This window comes from Ammospiza caudacuta, chromosome 1 (genome assembly GCF_027887145.1).
Source record: "Ammospiza caudacuta isolate bAmmCau1 chromosome 1, bAmmCau1.pri, whole genome shotgun sequence".
Classification (NCBI taxonomy): Eukaryota; Metazoa; Chordata; class Aves; order Passeriformes; family Passerellidae; genus Ammospiza; species Ammospiza caudacuta.
The window spans coordinates 64840245-64864267 of record NC_080593.1 but is presented as its reverse complement, the minus strand read 5'-3'; the positions used below and the strand labels follow the sequence as shown (position 1 = coordinate 64864267).

At 43.1% G+C, this 24023-nt stretch overlaps 1 protein-coding gene across 1 annotated transcript; it reads right to left on the bottom strand.

Moving 5' to 3' along the window:
- Positions 1 to 504: 504 nt before the first annotated feature.
- Positions 505 to 14941, bottom strand: CD83 (CD83 molecule). Its single transcript, XM_058816925.1, has 5 exons — positions 14839 to 14941; positions 14593 to 14723; positions 4197 to 4413; positions 3985 to 4088; positions 505 to 2239 (listed from the first exon to the last, which is right to left on the bottom strand). The coding sequence occupies exons 1-5, from the start codon at positions 14879 to 14881 to the stop codon at positions 2081 to 2083; spliced, it is 654 nt and encodes a 217-aa protein (XP_058672908.1). The 5' UTR covers positions 14882 to 14941; the 3' UTR covers positions 505 to 2080.
- Positions 14942 to 24023: the final 9082 nt, after the last annotated feature.

Below are 24023 nucleotides of genomic sequence, written 5' to 3'. Positions count from 1 at the left end.
GGGGCTGGGACTAGATGATCTTTAAGATCCATTCCAACCTCTTAGCATTCTATGACAATAAACCCCAGCAAACTATGACTGTTGGGGATTAAGCCCTTCTGACCAAATGGAGAAACACATACACCTTCATTTCATCTTTTTTGCCCCCCTAAACATACAGATCACCCAGGATGGTGGCCATGTTAAAAGTAACTGTGAGCAGACTGAAACACTTTTGTGTTTTCCCCAATAACTTGCCTTTGGTAGGGAACAGGTGTTTTATAATGCACTTTGGACAGAAAGTAAAATTTTGATGAAAATTAAATGGTGCTACATCCTCACAAGTGCATAAAATTATCCATTGCTTAATCAGTTATACACACATACATGCTTTTTTTCCTGCAGAAGAGGCCGAATCACATCTCTACTTTATTTGATGTAATTATGCTAGTTGTAAAATAAAATGCAATTGATACGGAGTTTTCCAGGGTTTATTTGACAAATGTAGCACACAAAACCAAATGGTAGGTTATCTCTGAATTTTTATTTCAAGTATCTTGCACACATTTAAATGTAAAAATTGCAGAAAAAAACAAGGCAATGTGGAATTACTTTACTATGTTTTAGGCAATTTGCGTATCCCTTGTAACTATAAGTCATTCTGGTCAGGAGCCTCTTGGACTCCAGCAATGCAGACATCTACCCTGCTCCCAGAGCCAGTGCTGAGTGACGTACAGCTTTCTTCCCATCAACACTTCAAAATTAGTCAAAGGATTACAGAAAGATCTTTTTGTCTACCTGGACAGTCTGGAATTCCAAACTGCATTAAAAATTCTAATTTTGCTGGTCAGTTCTTGAAGTATTTTTTTAAGACTGTGCTCCTCAGGGTGTGCAAGTTGTGATGCTTGGGCTCAATTCTGACATTATGGCATGAACCACAGTCACTTTAGATCCTCTTCCTTCACCTTCCGCACTAGCAATCCAATAGAGGAAGGTTCCTTGGATTCAGAGGCTAGGATCACTTGCAGTTTGGCCCAAAAGAACAAATCTTCTCTCCTCTTCATGGTGTGCCCAAGTTCAGCTTTTCTCATGCCCTTTTTTCACATACATACACTGCCAACACCAAAAGCTCATATGTCCCATCTTCCATTCCTGTATCTCATAGCTAACTTAGTACATCCCAAAGACATGGTTGGTCGACTTCTTCCAAGTCATGGCTTTGGTCCTCACTCATGTAACTTGACTGACATAAATGTTGCTTGTGTTTGGCTCCATGTTCTGTAAACCACATAATAAATCATCTTTACATGTCCTTAATATCACAGTCTTCTTCATTCTTATTTGAGATTAACAGTCTCATTAAAGCTTCCTATAGATTAATCTGAAAAATACATCCCTATTTTTCCTGCTGAAATAAAAAGTCCATTCAGTCCAGAAAGATTTTGAGAAAATCTTCCTTTTCATCCTGTCCGTCACTCTAAGATTTAAGAGTGAATGTTGCTTTGATCCTTCCAGTGCAAGGGCATGAAGTTACCTCTTCAGCCTACTTGAACATCACATGATGGATTAGATCTCATTTGCAGCAAAAGAACTCCATCCAGGATCATGCTCAGATCAGAGACAGGCCTGCACACGTTTCTTTTCATACCACAGCACCTGCTGTGTTTGCTTCAGAAAGGTGGGAGATATCAGTCCAGTGAAGAGCTTCATCTGCTGGCTTTGCACAGCCATGGCCTCCCTACAACTCAGTCTTCATGTTAGAAGCATATTCTTGCTCAGAAAAGGAGGGCTTCACAGCAGAGTGAAATAAAGTTGATGCAAACCTCATAACAGCATTGTAACATGTTGTGTAGCTGTAAAGGTATTTTTTAGCTGACTAACTCTCAAAAGTTACCATAGTGCATAAGTGATTGTCGAAGGCTTGTCCAGCACAAGCAGATCACTGACAAGGTACCTGTACTTTCAGGCTGTTGTGAAGAGACCATATTATCATCACATAATCTCTGAAGAGACCATAAATATTATAATTTATTTCCTCTCCATACCACTCAGCCATCCAGCTTGTGTTTACTGATGAGCCCACAGTGCCATCAACTTCAACTTAGACAGAACTTGAAGTAAACTCATTTTTGCAAGTGCTGTCACTGTTTAAATGCTGGAAAGTTGTTATTTCACGTACATTGATGAGGGTAAGCATGTGCTTCATATCTGGTCTGGTTTTTTGGTAATTGGGAGACATACTCTCTTTTCTTAGACATGTCTAAAAGAGAAAACACAAAGGGAAGCTTAAAACTGAGAATTCCTATGAAAGGCAATTAGAAAAAAAACTTTTGAAGATTTTCCTTTTTCTCTTTGCTAACCCTAGCTGATTACACCTTTCCCATTTGTTTGTCACTGGAAGCACCCAGTACCAATAAAAGCTGCTGTTTCTTGCTAAATCAATTAACTTTATAGGACAAAAGCCTCAGTCAAAAAAGAAACTTTATATTTGATTCACATTTTCATCTCAACAGGCCTTGCATCAAGCTATTGCAAGTGTGCTTCCACCTGCCTTCAATGCAAGCCAGTGCCTGAAATATTTTCATCAAATTGTCAAAGTAAAGCCCCAGTCCTGCCAACCAGTTCTAAAGTGAATGCTGCTGTTGAGTTTGGTGGAGATAAGGCACAATCTTCACTAAAGAAGAGGACAAGACAGGCTGTAAGAACTTAACAGGCATTTTAAATAATGAACCTCACTTGTGAGATCAGGTCGATATTAAATTTTGATGAAAGCTAGGTTGATATCTGAGACGGGGCCTCACCCAAAAGTAAGATACACGTAATTCCACCAGAGCGAGAGTTATCTTCACTACACAGCCCTGCTTTTTATAACTGCACCACCAAAACTGGGACTGGTTATTTTTTGTAAGGGGAGGAGAGATTTCTGTAGAGATCTGAAATTCTTTCAGGACACTGAGAAGAACGTGAGGCATCTGTCTCTTCTGAGTGATATCCTTGCTTTCATGCTTCCATCCTACCAAATTCCTACAAGATTTATCTCATCAAACTTTCGTCTGAATGGCACAAATTACTGACAGAATTGTCAATCTAAAAAAGAGACAGGCATAAATTTAATCGCTCCCTGAAGATACATGGAAAGCTACATTTAGCACAGCTAATTAGATACACTCTGATCAACAGTTATGATTCATCTGCTGAGGAGCAAAACAAGGAGGCAAGTATGAAACAGGCAGCAAAAGTTAAATCTGACCTCCCAAAATTCTGGGGCTGGTTCTGGTTTTGTCTTTATTACAAATGCAGCCAGTGATGCACTGTACTGGTGCCCAAGATTCCTGCTACCTCTGAGCCAGGTGACTTCACTGCCACTGCACCCAAAGCATAGTTTTTCTTCTGTGGAGTGAGCTTCCCAAGTACCTTCTCTCCCTTCCTTTCCCAGAACTACCATCCAGCAGTAAAGGTATGGATAAACTCCCCAATTAGATTTTTCTCCATGTATTTTAAAGTGTCTGTTCAACAAGAAAGACATGACTTCACAAAAATGCTCATCTGAAATGGGGTTGACACCAATTTACCAGCGTGGAAACTGAGGCAAAAAGCAAATGGATTTGGACATGTCCATCATGCCGCCATACATTCCACAGGTGGGGAAGGGCTTGTAGGGGTCTGTGCCTCCATCTTGGACAAATGCTGTTCCCAGGTACTAAACCAGAAAACTTATTGCCATGCCCTTAAACTGATAAGTAGTTTACACAGAGTAACTGGAAGCAGAAATAAGCAATGAGAGTGCAGGAAAATAACTGATAGTTTGAGTTTAAACCGAGTTAGATCAGAGTGCAGTTTGCTCTCTTTGGAACTCCATCCTTGTGTAGCTGAGTTTAATCATAAATTAAGTACAGACACCAACTTCAGACCAGCTGTTCTTTGCTCATCTTTCTAGCAAAGAAAAGGAGTGGGGGTATTTTGGTTGGTATTGTTGCTTTGCTTATGAGAAAGATAATTACTTACACAAGTAAAGAAGATGAGCAGCAAATAAAAAATCCCAAGGCAAGTCAGCATGAAGAGCTCGCTTTTGTATTTTTTCAGTTTGTCCTCTTCTATTCCAGGGCAACCTAAAATGTAAAGCAATATGGGTTATATTGATCTGGTGTTTGTAAAATATTTTAAAACTGTTACCTTCTTGCCATGGAGCATGGGACTGTCAAAGCTGTGCACTGTACCTGTTACTTTTAACGTGACTGTGCTGCTGAGATTGCGTTCTCCGTTCTGCTCCCCCAGAGTGCACTTGTACGTCCCGCTGCTTCGGCCGGTTGCATTTCTGATCCTCAGTGAAAAGGAGGTGTCATTGGAGAGCTCCAAGGACCCCCCAGCTTCTTGTGGAAAATGAGATTCCATATCAAGGACTTCCCATGCTATTCCTTTGCTGTCTCCAGCCATCTGGAAAACACAAATATATTTCTCTTCTTGAGCAACACTGTCATCCTCAGTTTTAGGGTAAAGAAAATTTTAAAGACGGCTTATGGCTGAAAATACAGAGCCTGAAGAGAGGCAGGAGGAAGCACAACCACAAATCCATTTAATATGTTCATGCTTGCAATCCAACAGTATATGGGGTTTTGCTTAAATGGACTCTATCTATAAATAGGAATTATGGAACTATTCTGTAATAACTTCTTAAGCTGCCTCACCTGTGTGGAAACCCAGGGCACAGGGAATATTTCTCTGTCTGCTCTGGAGTGCACTGACTTTGACCCTTATTCATGGAGAAACTTTCCTAGACTTCAAGATTAACTAGAACCCACAAAAGTGTGAAATAGATTATAGAGAGTAGTGTAGGTGTGTCACTTGGTGAGAAATGTAGGTTTTGGGATTTTTAGTTTGTTGAGGATGGAAGCAAGATGGAAGGCACAGGGTGTTCTCCTGGGTTTCTTCTTCATGCTTCTTCCTTCCTCTTCATGGGTTTGGGTGGCATTTTGTAATTGGACAGAAAAGTCTGCATTGCGTGCTTTCAGGGTTCAGTTATTGGGTTAAAAGGGAAAATAATCTAGGTGTCAATTCTTAATTGGATAATTTAGTCTTAAAAGACCTTGTAACAAGAGACTTTTAGCCATTTTGTGCCTTGCTAATGAAAAGCTGCCAAACTCACAGTAATGAAACTGTTTTACTGATAAGAAATAATAAACACTTGAGTCCAAACATGAATTACTGTCTCAAGTGCCTTCAATCCAGACCCAGAAAAACCAGCAGCTGGTACCCCCTCACACCTGGACAGCAACATGACAGAAGGCAGAGCCTGCTCTCAGTGGGCCCATGCAGAGGCCCCAGGAGAGTTCAGACCGAGGGACACAGTCCATGGGGATGGAGCAGAGGCAGCAAAGGCAGCCCTACCCCAGTGCTTAGCGGTGGCCCTGGGGACCAGAGGTGCCCAGGCGAGCACGGCAGCAGGCAGGGAGGCTCCACTGCTGCCAGCACACCTTCTGCCATGCCGTGGTGACAATTAAACCTGCTGACCCAGCAAGTGTGCCACTGCACGAGGGCTCTGCCAAGCACTGGCATCCTCCCAGTGGCTCCGCAGCCCAGAGCTCCCTGTGGGAATGCAGCCATGGAAACTGCACTTTCCTGTGCCAGTTTTTATGTAGGTGACCCCTGAAACCATGCTGCCTCTCTGGAGGAATGGAGGTTTCCCCCAACCCCGCTTCCCTCCCTTCCTCTCGTGACTGGAACCAAGGAACAAAAAATTGCTTTGACTCCTTCAGATTCAGTTGTGTGAAGGTCACAAGCAGGTTCTGGTGCACTTGGGGAGCATTTGTGTGTTGAATTTCTTAATTGTAACCAGAAGAGCTACATTCCTTGGCGTTGCTGAGAGGCTGCTGGAGGAATGAAGTGTATTCCCAGAACAGTTCGTACTGCAGGGCGATAGGATGCACTGAAAATGACAATTGGCTGGGAACCACAAAGAAGAGAGAAATCACTAAGTTGATTTGAAAGGTGGAAGAAGGGTTTGAATTAGCCTGTGTCCATTCTTATTCATCCAAGTTGCTCCCTGGGATTCGAGGCGGCATGCCCTCCATAAAGGCTTCCCAAGTAATGAATTCAATCTTTCTGTGGACCAGCAGAGCCAGAGCCAGCTCATGAGTCCAAGGCTCAGCATTTCAGCCAAATGTATAACTAATGTAAGCCAAGGCTTTTTATTATTATTATTTTATTTTAATAGACACATTTTTGGGTCATATGTTGGTGCTTACTTTCTATCAGCATAGCTACTGCATTGGGGTATAACAGTTACACTGTAAGCTATTAAAATTAACACAACTTTCTCATACTGAGGCTAGGAGTATCTGGTTTCCCTTTCATGTGTTTGCAGGAGGAAAGCACACTCGGGAGTCTGGAGAGATGTAAGGGTCTGATGCTCCCTTCAACATTGCTATTTTTGTAGTCTAAAGTGGTGCAAAACAAGCTGCAAATTGGGGAACTTTTCAGGAACTGAGGAATGAGACTAAAGCACAAAATTTCCTTAATTGTAGAGATTCTTTCTCAGAAAGGTTTTGGGTTTTTCAGTGCATCAACTGAAACACAGAGCAGTAATTTCCTGGGGCTTTCCACACTTTACCCAGAAAGAGGGAAGAATCTTCCTCTTAATCCCCTAGTAAATTTACCCCAGCTTCTCTTTCTTACTACACTCATCCCTAAGCAGCGACAAGACAAGCAGTATGTATGGTGGTTTTCAGGCCCCAGGTACTTCACTGTGCTACAGGGATTTAGGTATTTTCAGGCCTTGCACATTGTCAGAGATGTGGCCAGAGAATTCCAATACCCAGGCTGGGCTCAGCTCTGGTTACAACTAGGTCAATAGCAGCTAAGTGGATATAGTTGACCTCCCTCAGATCTAATTTTTGCCACTCTCCCTTCCCTTACCACCCCCTTCCTCAGTGAAATGTAAAACTGCCCACAGGGCAATAAAAGGAACCAGCCTGACTACCCTTTGCATTGCCCTAAATTGCAGATAGGAGGTCTGAGCTATGCACAAAAAATTAGATTTGTTTAGGGATTTTTGGTTTTGTTTCTTCCTTTCATTTACTGGCAGCATAAATAACTGGTGTCCTGGGCGGTAAATGGTGGTGTGATTCTTGTGGCTGAGATCTGGGAATGAGAAAACACTTTGATCTTTCTGTATGCAATTGCAATCAGCACTGCTCCTAAAAGGGAGAACTCAATTAAGTCCATGCCTGACCATGCACTTATTCCAAGTGAGATTTTGGGTAAATGATTGAACTTTCCTATTTCATGGGAACAGTGAGGGCTAGGATTGATTATTGCCTCCAAAGCTTTTTAAGGTGCTTGGCTGCAGCTGCAAGCACAATGATGGCGACACTGCAGACAGGACTGTCAGAATTTTGCCTTAGACATGCTCTGTGTCAGGCAAAGTCGTGTCATGAAACTGCACTAACAACATGTTTTTCCCCAAAACAAGAAGAAAAAGTTACTTTGTGGCCTAATCTGGCTCCTTCACTTGCTGTGAAACCACTGGTGACCCACATGGGGGTTATGATCCTTGAGTTTGGGGAGGAGGAGGAGGAGGAAGGGGTCATGTGTGGGTTTAATTCAGGGTTTGCACGTCTTTCTTTCTCCATTAAATCTCCTCTTTACTGAAGGGCGAGGGCAGGCAAGGCAGTCTGCAGGCGTGCTGTGTGCCCAGCAGCATCCCAACATTTTTTAGGCTGCAGAGACATCTGGTGGCATTTTTCCAGCCTGTGCAGGCAGTGCATCTGCCCCTACTCAGAGGTCACAGCAACCTTTTCTCTGATGCCTGAACCAAGCCTTTTTCCACAGCAATCTTATCTCCTGTTATCGTATAGAAAAAAACAAAACAAAACAAAACGCCCCTCCCTTTTGAAATTCTCTACATAGCAAGTAAACACCTGAGCAAATTTGCAGAGTGCATCCTCATATCCCAGCTGTATAAAAGGAAGTCCATGAGATGTTCAGTAAGGTCATTGTTCTGCCTCTTGCTCTATTCAAGATAACCTCTTTCCCACCCCAAACCTAATTAAAATTACAAAAATGCCACTTTGCTTGCCACCTCCTGTGAATTACTTGGCAGACTCTCTCACTGGACACATCATTTTGCAGCTCAAGCTTCTATGATAAACCAGCTCTAATTCATGCCAAGTGTCCTCCAGGTGATACCACAGCCCAAGGTAAATGCTGGGGGTTTTACCTAATTAATTCCACACAAGCTTAGCAGGATCAAAGCAAGCACTGCCAGAGACAGCAATCCACTTGTGTAGGGACCATCCTCTCCTTTAATCAGTGAAAAAAAATCTTTTCTTCTCACATTTCATTTGTGTTTCATGTCCCTTACACCTCACTGCTGAACAAAATGCATCATACAGCTTCCCCTGCTCCCCATCTCCAAATGGAGGAGAAAAGGAGCATATTCCTGCTCCTTGGATTTACCAAGATTTACCAAATGGATTTACCAAAATTCAAAAGGCAAATGATGACTTGTGTGGGGACAGGTAGAAAATTCTACTAAATCTATTTTCACAAAAATGGCCTTGTTGGCATGCAGTCTGCTGGGGGTTAATTCCCCCAGAATTTTGCTGGAGGACTTTATGGCAAAATAATTCTGCCTATCTGCATAAAATTAGGCATTGAGAAAATTTTAAAAAAGAAGAAATGTGAGTTTATATTTAATGTACTGTCCTTCAGCAATGTCTGTGGCAGACTCAAAGATCACCTGGCAGAATATCTTCAGCAGAGCCTGAAGTGAGGTGGTCCCTAGCCTCTGTTCAGTCCCTGCTGAGACACATCCTGGAGTGTTGGGCTCAGTGCTGGGCCCCCAGGGCAAGACAGATCCGAGGGAGTCCAGTGAAGGGGCACAAAGATGGATATCTTGGAGAACCTGACACGAGCAAAAGGTGGAAGAGATGGTTCAGCCTGGAAGAGACCAGGCTCAGGATCATCTTATCAGTATTGATTCAACCTGATTAACAGGGGGCTAGAGAAACTGAAGGCAGACTCTTCTCAGCGGCCTTCAGAGGCAAGAAAAGAGGTAATGGGCACGGGCTGAAATTCAGGAAATTCCACTTAAGCAAAAGAAAACCCCTTTTTACTGTAGGGGTGGTTGAACACTGGAATGGGCTGCCCAGAGAGGGTGTGGAATTTCCAGCCTTTGAGATTTTCAAGACTAAACTGGACAAAGCCTTGAGCAGCTCTAGTTGTCAGGTTTTAGTGAGTTTAATTGAAAATTATTCTACTTCTCAAAATCCTAGAAACACGTGTTCTAAAGAGGTTGTGATTTGCCCATAGATACTCTCTAGTCAATTGACTGACTCCTATTAAGTTTCTCCTAGCCTGGAGCTTTTTGGTAAGAACAGTGGATATTAAAATGGGATATGTTTGATTGAAAATACAACTGAGCTGATATATTTCTGTTCTCTGACTGTATGAATTATGGAAAATAGGTAAAATAATTAGGACCCCAAAATTCAAGTGCCCTTCAGCAAATGTTTCTTTTTTCAGAGAACTAAAAACAAGGTGATGGAATGAGGAGGAGCATTTTGCTCAGTTCTAGCTGGCTAGGTTTTAGCTATTGTTTTGAAAACTGCTTCAGCATTACATGGCAATACCCTAAAAATGGCAATTCACCCCTGCTGTAGTGCTTGCACCCAACTAATCAATTAATATTTAATTTTATCATGAACACGTGCAGGCGAGCAGTTCTCACATTAACTCATGTTCTCTGCTCTCATTAAATAACTTTTCTCATCAAACTTTTCCCACACTAAAGTGGTACACTGTCTTCCAGGTAAATCAAAGTGCCAATATAAACTGCTTTTCCAATAAAAGAAAATTATTATTTCAGCAAAAATTTTTGAGTTCCAAAACTGATGTCAGTTTAAAGGTGGAACATATTAACATCCGATTATTTTCTGGTGAGGGTGAGATAATTGTAAAAATGGTTTTGTTTAAAATCATACCAGGCAAAATGGCCAAGTTGAAATTTCTGACTGTTATAGAGAGCTAAAAATCTACATAAGCCCAGAAGGAATTTATTTTCTGAAGCAAAATATATAGAATTCTGGCAATGCCCAATAGCCAACATATAATGAAACACAACTGAGCTGAAACTGCTTAATAGGTGTATTTTTCAGCACAAAAAAATGCTTCCACATTTGATTAGTGCTAATGGTGCATCCATATGGTTCCTATACAGTGTCATGTAGAGATACCAAAGTTAAATTTGAAAATAACAGACATAAAAATTGTGGGCACATGTGAGTGAACTTTGAGTGTGCTGTAAAAAGGGAGGGGGGAACAGAGGGGAGATGAGGAAAGAAAATCCAAAACCCAACCCCAAAACAACAGTGAAGGAACTATGTGTGACACATGAGCCAGCTGGAAAAGCCCTTTGACTCACTCACGCAGACTAAACACTAAACTATTGTTTAGTTGATTTGGCCGTAGTTTGATTTTCTTTTTTTTAGCTAAGGGCATCCAGCCTTAGCTCATGTCAGACAAAAGAATTGTTTTGGTCATGAAATCATTTCCACTGGTCCCTTCCTGTCTAAATCATTGATGTGAAGAAGCTACTTGGGGATGAATAGATGTCTGAGAAGCATTGGACTGCATTTCTTTGCGTAGGTTAGAAATTCGGCTGAAGTAATTTAGCAAATATTTACCTAAGCTAATATATCACAGCTATGCACTTTTAGCAAAAGTAGTTTCCTTTGAAGGAAGGTGCAGTCAATATTATATGGCTAAACTGTTTATTCTTATTTTGTAATATGAGTTTCCCCTCTTATTCTGCCATGATTTTATATTTTTCAAGGAAGTGCTATAAAGTTAACAGATTTCTCTCCACTGAAGCACAGATTTCTTTCCTCGTCCTCAAGATTTGTTTTAGATTAGGATTCTTCTGGCTATCACATGAAGAAAATAGTGTCATAACTACTGGGACTTCATTTGTGTGTGTTTAAACTTGATTTTCAAACTGGATATAAAGTGATAATTATGAGGGTCTATGAAGTGGTTCTCATTTTCAATGCACTTCACAAAGAGAAACTATTCAGCGATCAATAGCCCTACGAGGCAGAAAGGTAAGTAAAGTTTCATTACTCAGATTCTTGTCCAGTAGGTGGGCTGTAGAGATTCAAATTGTCTATTTCCATAGACAATTCCCAGTGCTTAGGCAAAAAAGACCTAGTTTTCAGTTCTCAGCTGGCAAACTTCCACACTGCTCATATATGGGTTTATGGCATGGAGGCTACCCAGCACTCCTAAAAACATACCACACTTTAAGACTATCATAATTACAAATTCTTTTCCATGGCCTCATATTGAATGGAAGGAGAGCTGCACCAGGCTGGAAGAGGACTTGGTGCTCTACATTCTCCCCAGTGTGTTCAGCCAGCTTACTTCATATAGTTTTAAGTAAAAATCATTTTGTCTGAGCTGACTGACTGTGGTCCTGATTCTGCACAGATCTACTTACACAGGTGACTTCCTGCATGAGGATAATTAGCTCCAATAATCTTTGATGCACAGCAGGTCAAACACATCCATGCCTTTTTTTTGCAGTATGAGACATTAGCAAAAGCAAAGGAATTGAATGCAAACCTTTTTTAACACCCAGTTGGATTTTGACACCAGAATATTAACTCCATTATAAAATTACTTCTCTATACAGCAAATACTTTTAAATTATAACCTTTTTTTTTAGCAGATTGTAACAAACTGGCCCTTCTTTGGTCTGAGCACACAGAGGTGCCCGTGGGAGGGAGTGGTTTGCTCACATAACATTCACCCTGTGCAAACAGCTGCACAAGCAGCACCATAACATTGCCACCATCATTTTTTAAAGCAGCAGAAGCAAAGGTTAATTGCTTGCATTTACTTCACAGTTCAAAGTGACCTCATACAAAAGATTTCACCTAACAGCTGCTTGAACTTTACAGCCTGAAATTTCATACAATTTGTTGGAATTACCTTTTAATTAGTCCTTTGGGGTTATACGTGGTGTTTATTGATTAATCCTTCAGTAGTTGTTTTTAAATAACAGAGTAATTACCTGTGTTGGGTAGCCCAGCCACACTCCACCATTCCCTCACCCTCCTTTGCAGTGTTGAATGGGGACAGCAGCACGGAGCCAAAGTGTAGAGAGGGGAGGAGAAAGATCTCCAAGCTGCTGCTGATTTAGCCAGCCCCATAAGCAGAGGTGTTGCTTGTTCAGCACAACACACTGAGCCTAGATTGCTTTTCCCCATGGAGAGTCAGGCTTTTTGGACTTGGAGCTCTGCTTTTCCTAATATGGCTGCAACTGTGTCTTGGGCTGGCGTCACCTCCTGCCTGTCCCCACTTCCCACCTCTCTCGTGGGACAAGCAGACAGAGGACTGCCATCCACACATGGCTGGTGCCATCAGCCCCTGAGGACTGTGCCAAGAGCTGACAATAGCCAGACTTTTGCTACTTTTTGTGTCAGCAGAGAAAATAAGTGCAAGGTTCTGTCATGCTGGACACTGGAAAACCAGTCTTTTCCTGAGCCAAGCAGCTGAAGCAGGAAGAGCAAGGAGACCATGGAGGGAGTGAGGGATATAGGGACAGGGCAGGGGACATGCAGTGGTAGTCTAGACTGTGACAGCATGACTGCTGCAAGGGGAAGTAGCACCAGAGAGGGCCCCCACAAAAGGCATCATCAAATACCATCCTCCTGTGTATGTGCAGTCATTTTGTGTCCAGGTGGAACTGCAAAGAGCTACGAGGCAACACAGAATTGGGTTTATAGGCTTTCCTTGTACTTCTTCATCAGGGAATGGCTTTTGGCTTCTGTTTACTGCTTGGCCCTCTTAGGTCCCACTGAACTTGGAGAAGCACATGCTTCTGGAGTATCTCCACACTTCAGCCTGTTTTTGTTTTTGTTAACTTCCAACACTGCTATGGGGGAGACTATTCTGGGGTCCAGTCAGCCTCTCTGTTTATTCCTCCCGACCCCCTATCACTTCTCAACTCCTCCAGGTCCACCAGATGTCATGGTTTGCCTTCCATGGCTCTCTGCCCTTCCCAGACACTGGGAGAAAGGGAGCCTTCAATAATTAGCACATATCTGGATGGAAAATATAGATCCTTATCGAGTTTTTGAGGCAGAAAACAAAAAAATTAATAAGTTGACTCATATTCCAAATCCCATAGAAAATTCAACCGAAAGCATTATTCCCTCCTCTCTGTTTACCACCTGTGCTTTGTTCAACAGTTTGGAAGAAGATGCCTCACTTGGTGGGTTGGCAGTCAGATGTTCACAACAGCTCCTGTGAGGTGCAGTTGCCATCTGGTCTGTAGGCAGATGCTCACTGTTGTACCAGCAATGAAAGTCAGGTGCATTGCAAGTTTCAACCTCAGAAGCTGTATCTAATGGCAAACACTGTTTGTTGGTTACTGTAGGAAATGAGTTTAAAACTGAATCTGACCGAACTGCTGAGAAGCCAAGGCTGTGGCTTCAGGTTCCGGCAGAGATAAATTAACGGTTTTCAACACCCATAAATAAGGCTTTTTCCTCTTCCCTTCCATTGCTCTACCATCACATGGGAAAGTAATTCAACTCTGTAACCCACAAAATGTTTATTCACAGTTTGATTTTCCACTATTATAACAATCAACAGAGAGCTGACTTAACAGGCAACAAGAGGTAACAACACTCCCAGCCATACACTCCTGCTGCTTAGCATGGAACCACCAGGAGTGGCCCATGATAAGCAGCAGGAGTGTATGGCTGGGAGTGGGGAATGGAGGAGAACAAAACCTTCCCTTTTTTCCCCATTAATTTGGCTCACGCCATAAGCTGAAGCTCTGCACTGAGGTGCAAATTTACGGTGCTGTACAGTCAACAGCCGCCTCCTCCACCACTGGGCAATTCTACCTCTCTTAGAAATTTCATCTTGGTAATGTTGAGTGGGACTTTTCTACCCATTAGCTGATTGATTCCTGTAACCCCTCCTGTACACAGCAGGGCTCTCCTGCTCTGGAGACAGAAACTCTGAATCAGAGCAGTCAAGATGCAATTTTTACTTCATGACTGCAAAGAGATAACTCAGAATTTCTAGCTCTCCATCTGCCTTCTGCTCACACTCTGCCCTTATGCCCACCCCACTAGTCAAATCTTCCTAAAGAATAGTGAGTACTTTTTCAGTTCTTCTATTTCAAAGAAAAAATCCTCTCCTGTTTTCAGGGGATTAAACAAGAGCAACGTCACTGATGTTGAGAGGCTTAAATGCCATTTTTTTGCTTTGAAAAAAATCCTGGAAGACTCCTCTTTGGAGTAGTATTTGGCAGGTTGTACATGGGGCGTCACCCGAATTTTGATCCACAGAAGCCAGCAATAATTAGATAGAAAAGCAGGCCAAGAGCAATTCAGGGAATCATGCTCAAATAGCCCATTTCCAGTGACACAGAAAAGGCCTGTTTCCCATGGTCAGCTCAAAGATTTGCAGTGCTGCCTTCTCTCTGCTGCACTAATGGGAGGATTCCTCTGCAGAAAACAACTCATTTTGTACAAGACAAGCCAGTATCAGGTAGGAAAGCAAAGCAGACTGCTCAAGTAACTTAGACATTTTTCTTACTTTATACCAAGACGCTGTCTGGTAGGAGATTGAGGAGTCCTGAAGAGCTTTACAGGGCAGCACCACGTCCTCAGCACACCTCACAGCAACATCTGGGATCATCACAGAAGTCCCACGGATCAAGCACCAAACTGCAAAGCACAGGTACACATCACCTTTAAAAGAGATTGCTTACACAATCCTTCCCCAAAAATATTCCTTCAAAACAAAGATGAAAGAAGGAAAATTGCAGGGCTGCCCACTTACCATTGCACAGGATGATGAGCAGAGCACAGACTCCCAAAGACATGGCTTTTATGCTTCAGATGACAGAGCAGCAACAGCGTGCCTCTCTGCAGGATGGGTGGTGAGAGCAGAGTGAAGCTGGGGCTGCTTCTAGAGTGATATTTCTGGAGGCAGGCTGGGGAATCCCCCAGACTTATCTTGAGGATTTCGTCATAGGGAAAATCCCTACATGTATGAACCAAGGCTCCTCCCCCTAAATCTGTGAGGTCACTCCCATTTCTGCAAGCACTTGCAGTGGTAGGAACTCATCTCCCTTTTTTCACTTTTTCTCCCCCTCTGTACTGATCTGAACAGAGTTAGGTCTGACCGAGGGGCGCTGTGGGTTGGTGTGAAGGCCATCAAAACCAGCACTCAGTGAATCTCTCTTGAGTGACAAAATGTCAGGGGAAAGGGCTTGCCAGCTCAAAATCCCCTCTCAGCCTTCTCTCTACAGTTCTAACAGCACAGGTTAGAATTGTTTGCAAAGGTTTGCCTCATGATGTGACATTTCTGAAACCACATTTAAGACCTCATGTCACAGCACCATGGGAACACTTCAACTTGGGGCAAAACAGGAATTACCAGCATGGCTGAGCCAAACAAACTGCGTTTCAGTAGAGTTACACATTTAACTCTGCAGGTAGGCACACATGAGGTAGAACATTATCTCTTCTTGGCATATTTTGTCATTTTCAAGACAAAAAAAAAGGCATCTGGAGTGACATAACTCTACAAATTATATGCTGGAAAACTTCATCTTGGAAAAAGTCAAGGCAGCTCCCAGAAGAGGAACCATTTGGACATCCCCTCTAGATATCTGGAGGGGGAGGGGAAATCCTTTCCCTGTGATCTGTGAGAGCTGTTTACCTCTTGAGAATTCTTGAGGAAGTCCAAGGTCGATTACAGAAGCATTTACAAATCCTGAAACCGAAAGTTGCTGATGTTATTTTTGGAAAACGCTTGTGGCTGCTGTCTTTAGGTTACTGAGATCATGATGGAGAGAAGCTATTTAGGAGAAGGGGGGTTAAGATTTGATGGGTGGAGAATGGATGGTCAGCCCCTTTTGAAAACCAGGGTTCTGGAAGCCACTCCAGTCTGGGCATCCTAAATCCAAATCACCTCTAGAAAACTTTGTGAGGAGAAGTCAGTTTGACAAGTCCTCACCATGCTAAAGTCCTACTCAGAGTCCTACTCAGATGAGTAAATGCTGTGGGTGGGAAACACTTTTGGAAACTCCACTCTGGTTCTGTGAAGAAAGTCAAACAGCAATTTCATGGGGGCCTCACTGTTGAAATAGCCCACTTATTTTTAAAGCTTTTTGTTTCTATCTTCATTGACCATAATGGTAAATATAACAGGCTCTAAGCTTTATTTTTCTCTTTAAGTTTTCTGGTTTCAAGGACCAGGACCTCAATCAATTACTGAGAAAGCACAAGTGAAATATAAAACCCAGTGGATCTCTTGAAAGTGAGAGAAAATAACTTTTTCCTGTGTGAAATAATAGAGTCCTTGAGAAGATAGAATGGGAGGGGGCTGCTGAAGGAAATCTTAGAGAGAAGAGGGCTCCAGTTAATATATTTCACATCTGTTCTTCACTAAAATGATGACTTTTCTGCCCCCATGAGTCAGTCACACATCAAGCCCATCTCCAAGAAGGGCACTCAGCTTTCACCCAAGGGCCTCTTTCTGTGAGTCCTGCAGAGCTACGTGTTTACCCTTCATAAACCCATCAAGAGGCACAACCTTTCTCTGTCTCCCTTTTCATCATGAGGAAACCCCATGAGCAAACCACAGCAAGCTCCTGCCCCTGCTGTGGGCCAGCCCTTCCCCTGGTGGCCTGGCCAGCAGCAGCCAGGGTGGCTGTGGCAAGCCTGAGCCTGGGGTCACAAGTTTGCCCACACAGAAGTGCAATGAAGGTAATCCTAAAGGGCCAGGCTGCAGCACTGGGAAATGTACGTGCCACACACACACTTGCCAAGGTGATGTTGAGCAACATTCTTCCTCAGTTAGTTAAAATACTGGACTTAAAAACACATGGGTTTTCCCTCCAGGACAGGCATAACTTCAAGCAAAACAGCCCTTTTCCTCCAGAAGTATTTGCAAGCTCAGCTGCTGTTCCAGGGCACGCTGCGTGAAGCAGGGGAGCAAGATATGAAAAACAAAAGCTGAAACTCCCTTTGCTAGGGAAGGAGAAATAATTTGGTTTCTAAATTTTCCCTGGCAGGGATTTTTTTCTTTAGGGAAACTTTGAACTGGGCTGTACTTTCCATCCTAACTTTTAATATCCTTTCTATGGTTTCAAAGATCAAATCTATTGTCTCCAGAGCCCTAGAACCTGCTTTGAGTTTCACTGAGCAGTGGAAGCAATGGGAGCTCTGTGGCACAGGTCTGGGGGTGGGAGTGAAGAGGGAGTGATTGTCTGTCAGCCTTCTCCATGAGAAACACATCCACATCTTTGAGGGCCCTCAGCAACTGCAGGAGCTGTGCAGTTACGTGAATAAATGGAAGTTTATCATTAAATGTGTTGTTCTGTGGGCCTAGTGAGACCTGCCTTTGTGCAGTGTGTCCTGTTGCCTTTTGCTCTCCTCCCCTGGCCTGCAGCACTCACCACAGCAGCCCTGAGCCCTTGATCTCACTGAGGAAGGAGCAGCATCTGCTGAGTGCAGAGCTGCACACGTGATGACTGACATTAGCAAGCAGTGTGTAAAACTGCTGCCTCCTGCCCACCTTTCCCTTAGCAAGGGCGCTCATTTGGATCCTCATCTTTGACCCAGCTGCTGATTTTCGTGAATTTCATAGGCACTTAATTCTCTTTGAGCCTTGATCCCTCTGTCAGTTTGATAGAAAGCAGGTTCAGAACACACTGGCTGATAGACAGCCAGATGGCATGATCACAGAAATTTCATTCTCTGTGGGAAATGAGGCTAGAAGCACAAGGATGTGGGATGGATTCATAGGATAAGGTTAAAAAGTCAAGACTGTATATTTTTTTTCAGTGTTGACAGAGCCTTGGAAATGCTTGGAATCATATCCTGTTTCCTCAAACCAGGTAGGTACTACATCCCTCATCCCTAGTATAGTGTAGTTTTCCTGATTTCTCACTCGAGTGTGTGCAAAATATTCTCACTCCAGGCTGCAAAATATACAAGAATGCTTATTTCATGTGTTTTCTCCAGGGTGCTTTATCAGGAAGCACAGCATTTAAGAAACCAGAACCTTAGGTCTCTACAAGGAATACAGAGCTCTCCACAATGAAGGCTTAAAGGTTAAGACAAAGGTGTCAAAACAGCATTTAACATTTTTCTCAAGGCACAGATTTTTCTGTATTTGGGATATGATTATCAAATATCATTTTTCCCACCTCATTTAAGCTCCTGCTGTGAATAAGGTCCATCCACGTGCTTCATGTCTGTTGTAAAGTCTCTAGTGAAGGGGGTTGTTTATTTATTATTATTAATCTCCTGTGCAGCAATAAAAATTGTCTGCTTCAGTTCAGCTAGCAAAACTGGAAGCCTTTTGCTATATGTTTTAGCAGACAACTGTTTTTAAAATAATATACTGTGTGTAACATTGCAATGTCAGCTAAGGAACAGTGACAGAAGAATCCACAGCCACAAAAGCAGAGCAGTCCTGTACTTTTAGGGGCCCAGCAGAGCTGCAGCCACAGTGTTTATTTTCCTGTCATGCCTTGATCTTGATGCTGCCCACACCAGCAAGTAAAAGCGACTGAGACTTCCCAGGCTGCTGCTAATGAGAGGTATGTAGATTACTCACAAACTGGAGTCAGGAAAGTTTAAGGACAAGTTCTCTTCTCTGCCCCTTTATGGCAGATGTTGGGTCAGGGACCGCCTTTGCTATTTAAACAGTAATGATCCAGCAATACTGAGAAACCAAAACACTGGAGCTGTGACCTGGTGGGGAGCACAGAGCTTTGTACTACAGACTGTCTGCTGCTGCCAGCTCAATAAATAACACCCAATTAATTAAACACAAACAGGCAGTCCTCTGAAATGCCTGGACTTTGGAGTGAGCCATTTGAGATGTGCCAGCCCTGTTTGTCAAAGTAGGAATTAAGCATACTCAAGTGGAAATTGAAGTGCGACCGAAAGAACAGATCCAAAATGGAGGCATCCAAAATCAGAAACCTCTTTAGATAGTGTTGACCTGGGAGTTTAGGAGTTGCCTTTAGGCAAGAAGGGAGCAAGACATTATCACAAGTCTATACACAAGACTGGAAGAATCAGGATAAGGCTGTACTGAAGCTGCACCTAGTCCAGCATCTTTGCTGTTTGCAGCAGCAGGCAGTGAGCTGTCAGGTAGCCAAGCAGCCCAAGGTGCTGTATTCAAACTTCAGTATCCACTGGAGATACACATTGAAATCTCTTTTTTAACAGAGATCCCTGGATCCTATTTTTTCATCAGTTTAATCAGTTTGGTAGATGGTGCTTGTCTCACCAGCCCTGGGGACATCTTGGAGAAAAATCTGCAAATTTCAATGTACTCTACATTGCTTGCCCTTCATGTGGGGTCATCCCTGCTGCTTCTCCAGAAGGTAAAGAGCAGATAATTGTTCCTGACATTTCTACTCAGTTTTGCAACAGTAGTTTCCATATAGTCCCTGCATTGTAGACGTCCTTCTTGGATCCTGCATCTCCTTGCTACACCGAGCTGGGCATTGTTTTACTAGAGATCTAAAGTTCAGCGTGTCTGCACCCAAATCATGCTGTGGAAATGTGTACTCCTCCTGGGGCTCCTCTCTCTATTCTCTTGCCTGTACAACTTCCCTAGACACATTCTATGGGATCTCTTACCCTGGAAGAACTTAGGGATCCCAGCAGATCACCTTGTACTCCTAGTTGATTCCATGGCCTACAGGGAATGCAAGTCAGGAGGTACTCCTGGGAGCAGCCTGTGCTGACAGCAAGCCTCACAGGATGCCCTGACCATTGTGCGCCATCCAGGGACCCAGCCATGTACACACACCAACTGTGCCCCTCTCCTGGCGTCTTCCAGACTTCTTGTTTGGGTTTTTTTTATACCTTCCCCATCCGTGGTCCCACTGAGTCATGGGATTTCCTGATCAACTTCCCCCACCATCGCCAGCAGAAGAAAGAGGAAGCCTCATGAAGAGTGCTGGTGACCATGGTGCCTATATCCACTCCCTTTTCCTCTGAAGTCTGCCAGCACAGCATCAGTGACAACTGTCCGCTAGCTCCTCCTCTGGTTCCCTGTCTGTACATTCCTGACCTTTTGATATGGATCTGCCTTTCTTCCCTCCTTTGATGTATCTCATGGTCATTGGGCTTTCTCCAGGCCTTTCGAAGAGCATGAGATGAGTGCAGACATGGGCTGACACCTCAACAGAATTCTCGTCTAGCCTGAAATGAGTTAAGGCAACTCACCCCTACTATGTGTGATAACTTTGTGCCTTCACCAAATTGTCTTCTCACCATATGCCCTCTTTTCCAGTGCATTTATAAATAGGTTAAACAGCAGGAGCCCAAGAACAAAGCCCCCTCAAGCATCTCTAGAGACCTCCCTCAAATGTGGACGATGGCCATTTACCCTCCTTTTTTAATAGTTTATTCCCATTAAGGTTTCTTCTGTTGTCCCATGGTACCTTAATTTCTTTCAGACTCCTTACTGATGGACCTTCATATCTTCAGAAATTGTTGCTGGGTTTCTATATGGATGGCCTTGTGGTTTTGATTTAACTTGCCAGAGTTTATGATCCTTTCTATTTTCTGTTTTTGGACACAACTTCTATTTTGTGAAGAAAGTCTTCTGCTTCTAATAAATTCCTTTATCCTGCTGTTAACTGTGTCAGCTTTTCTTTTCCAAAGTCTTTGTCCATACACAGAGGAGAGAAAAAATGTATTCCTACACATTCTGTTTAAATAGCCACCGGGTGAACTTTTTAGCCTTTAGGCATCCATTTTAGCTTATTTCTAACAAAGTTCCTTGTTCTTACATAATTCTATTGTAGTCTGGGCTTTTTTTTTTTGTTGTTGTTTTGTTCCCTAAGTATGTTAAGCAGGGGCATTTTGAACCAGGTTCTGCATGTTGCTCTGGGCTAATATAAAAGTTCCTTATTTTGTATGCCCTTTCATGCAGAAACAATATTTTCATTTTATGCAGCATCAATCCCCTGTGTGACATTTATCCAATATACAAGTAGGAAATTGATACCTGCTGCTATTGTTTCATTTCTTGCTTTGTCAGCAACTCCGATCTCCCTCAGCATGTAATAGATACAGACATTTGATTTAATGTTAATATGATATGGCATATTTCTGACTTAGGCCAGAAATGTCAGGCTATTTAGGTTTTGAGCTGCTTGTAAACAAAATTAGCATGTTACTTCAATTTGGCACAAAGGTTTCTCTAATATATGTTACCACTTCTATGTTACTGCTTCTGCCTCCTCTGTCTGTATTTTTATGCCTTGTACCCCAATTCTAAAGCATCTGATCAATTGTCTTCTTCTCATCAAGTTTCTGTTTAAAGTAATCTTGTTTGTTAGACCTCTAGCTTTCATTAAAAAATGCATATTTTCTTTTTCTTTTGCTATACTATGAGATTCTTCTTGTTTGGTTATTCTTTGTTTTCCCTTTTGAAGTTTCACCAAGTTATTCAGCAGAGGATAAGGTTTTCCTGCCTACTTGCTCTGAATATGTGCCATCCTGAATCATGTTTTAGCACTTGCCAGCTTCTCCCTTCCTTCACTCTAAAAAAAAAATGTCCTAATATTTTTTAAGTGTCACCACTGGTTTTATTTTAGTTTACCTGAATCTGACTCATGCATAATGAAAGTTTTCCCTTTTTCTAACAAGTTCAAATCCTTTGTGTTCAGCTGGTTTGTAGCCAGGCATTGACAGCTTGTCTCTGTTTCTGCCAGTTCAGCTCTGCTCATGGTATTGGAGGCATTTCAGATGAAGCTGCTGTGGAACTCCTGGCCTCCAAATTACCATCTGACTGCACCCATTTTGCTCCCAAAACTGTCTCCTTCCTTCTTGAGGCCTTTGCTCCATTTACTGTGTCTGGGGATTTTCTCAAGCCTCCTCCAAAAGCCTGCCCCGATTTTCCACATCATCCAGCAAGCATGTATGACATCCAGCAGTCTAATCACCATGGAGTTCTTTTTGGTATCACAAAACCACATGGATGTATGCCTGACAGAGCATCAGGGGTCATCTACTGCTGTATCTTCCTCAAAACTCACTGCAAAAGTGAATGTGGCCTCAGGATATGAGATCATTTCTGTCCCTCCCTGATGAGTCTGGCACTCACAGAGCCTTTCCCCACCTCAGCAGCTTGGGATCAGCTTGGAGATTGGTCTGTTGAGTGATGATCCCAAAGAGATTGTCCGTGCATCTGTGTGTTACCCTGACATCTTGTAGTTCAGGTGTCATGGCCTAAAGGTCTGGGATGTTGGGCTAATTGCACTGGATGCACATTGCCTTGCCTATGCACAGAAATGATTCACATGGTCAGTGGAGCAAACTGAGAACTCCTTGCCCACTTATTCTGTAAACAGCCTCTGCTGATTCACATTAGAAGGGGTCTGATGGGCTCTGTACCCAGCTCCAGGCACAGATCCCTGAGGGAGGAGCCATTCAAATGCCTAAACAAAGGGGACAGGCAAAACTCCTCCTCTGGCAGATCTCCTTTTATGTCACCCAGCACCAATGGTCTGGACTTGCTCTGATCCCGTGGTAAGTCTTTGGTTTCTCTCTTATTCCTTGTCACTGACATCCAGAGAGGGATGCTGGAGTATACTGCTACATTGCTTTGTCCTCTGGTACATTTTGGATCTTCATTTTTTTTTAGAACATTCTTACAAATACTTTCATTCAACTGCCCTGGGCAGAGGCATTCCAAAGGAGTTAGAAATGGTGACTTGGAAACAAGGAACCTTATACTATAAACACTGCTGTGGTTGAATTCCATTAATATGTTCATTCCTTTTGGTTACATTTCTTCTGTGTACTGACAGTTGCTCCTTCATTCTGTTTTAGCTTTCAAAGAAAAGACCTACTGCCTGAGAGCTCCACACTCATGGAAGAAAACAAGACCCAGCAAAATGGAGAGCAGCAACACCCAACAAAGACTGTGAAGCACCATGTGTGTAGCTGCCACTGGAACAGCAGCTCCGTGGGAGGTAGCCTAGAATGGAGCCTAGCTTGCCTGGAGGGGAGGGACAAGGACATGCAGACAAGGGAGCACACTCATGAGAGTTCCCATAAAGTCTCTGGGAACCACTTGCTTCAAAACAGTAGGACACTCTCCCAGACACTCAGCTCCTACAGACTCCCTCATTCCTTGAGGCTAGGGCTCTGCTCACAAGCTGTCATCAGCAAAACTTTTGCAACCCTGCTGATGCACAGAAGGAATGGAAAGGGGAACCACTGTTTCTTGAGGGGGAGGCTGAGGAAACAGGTGACGACGTGTCGTGGGAGGATGAGCAATGAGAAATGGAGAAATGAAAAATGGAAAGTTTTCACTAGAGCTGTGACAAGTGCAACTCCTCTAATAGAACTAGACAGCAGAGTGGGCAGAGACAACCTGACGGCCTTTTAGAAGAGGAAGGAGTGACAAATGTGTGAAGCTACCAAAGTGACCTATGTCCTGGGAGCCCTGACTCTCAGGCTCTGGGGGTTCATGCTGAGGTGATTTAAGAAGCTCCCTGTCCAAATTGCTCACCCATTACCACATGTTGTTGCCCTGTCACTGACTTGTCACAAGTAGTGATGCGCCCACACCATGGGAACCAGACTGATATATTGACATAACTGAGGTGTCTGTGGCTAATTCAGTTTACTAGGAGGTGGACTGTGGTGGCCAAGGCATCTTCTTCTTGATCCCTGTCAGGTTTAGTTGAATAGGTGACCAGCTGGGGTCAGAAACCTCCCAAAACACCAGAGCCTAACCAGACAAGCACCAAAAGTGGCCAAGAGATCACCAGGAGAGCCTTGACACTAATTTATCCAATTTTCTTGTCTTTACACAACCTTCTCTCTGCTTTTCACTAACTCCTTTGTTGCCCCCTATCTTGCAGAAGGCATTGGAGAAGGTTTTCAGAAGCCCTGTAAGCTTGTCCTTGTGATGTCTCTGTTCCTCTAGGGAGCTGAACACCAGACTGAGTGGTACAGGTGGGTAGTGATCCC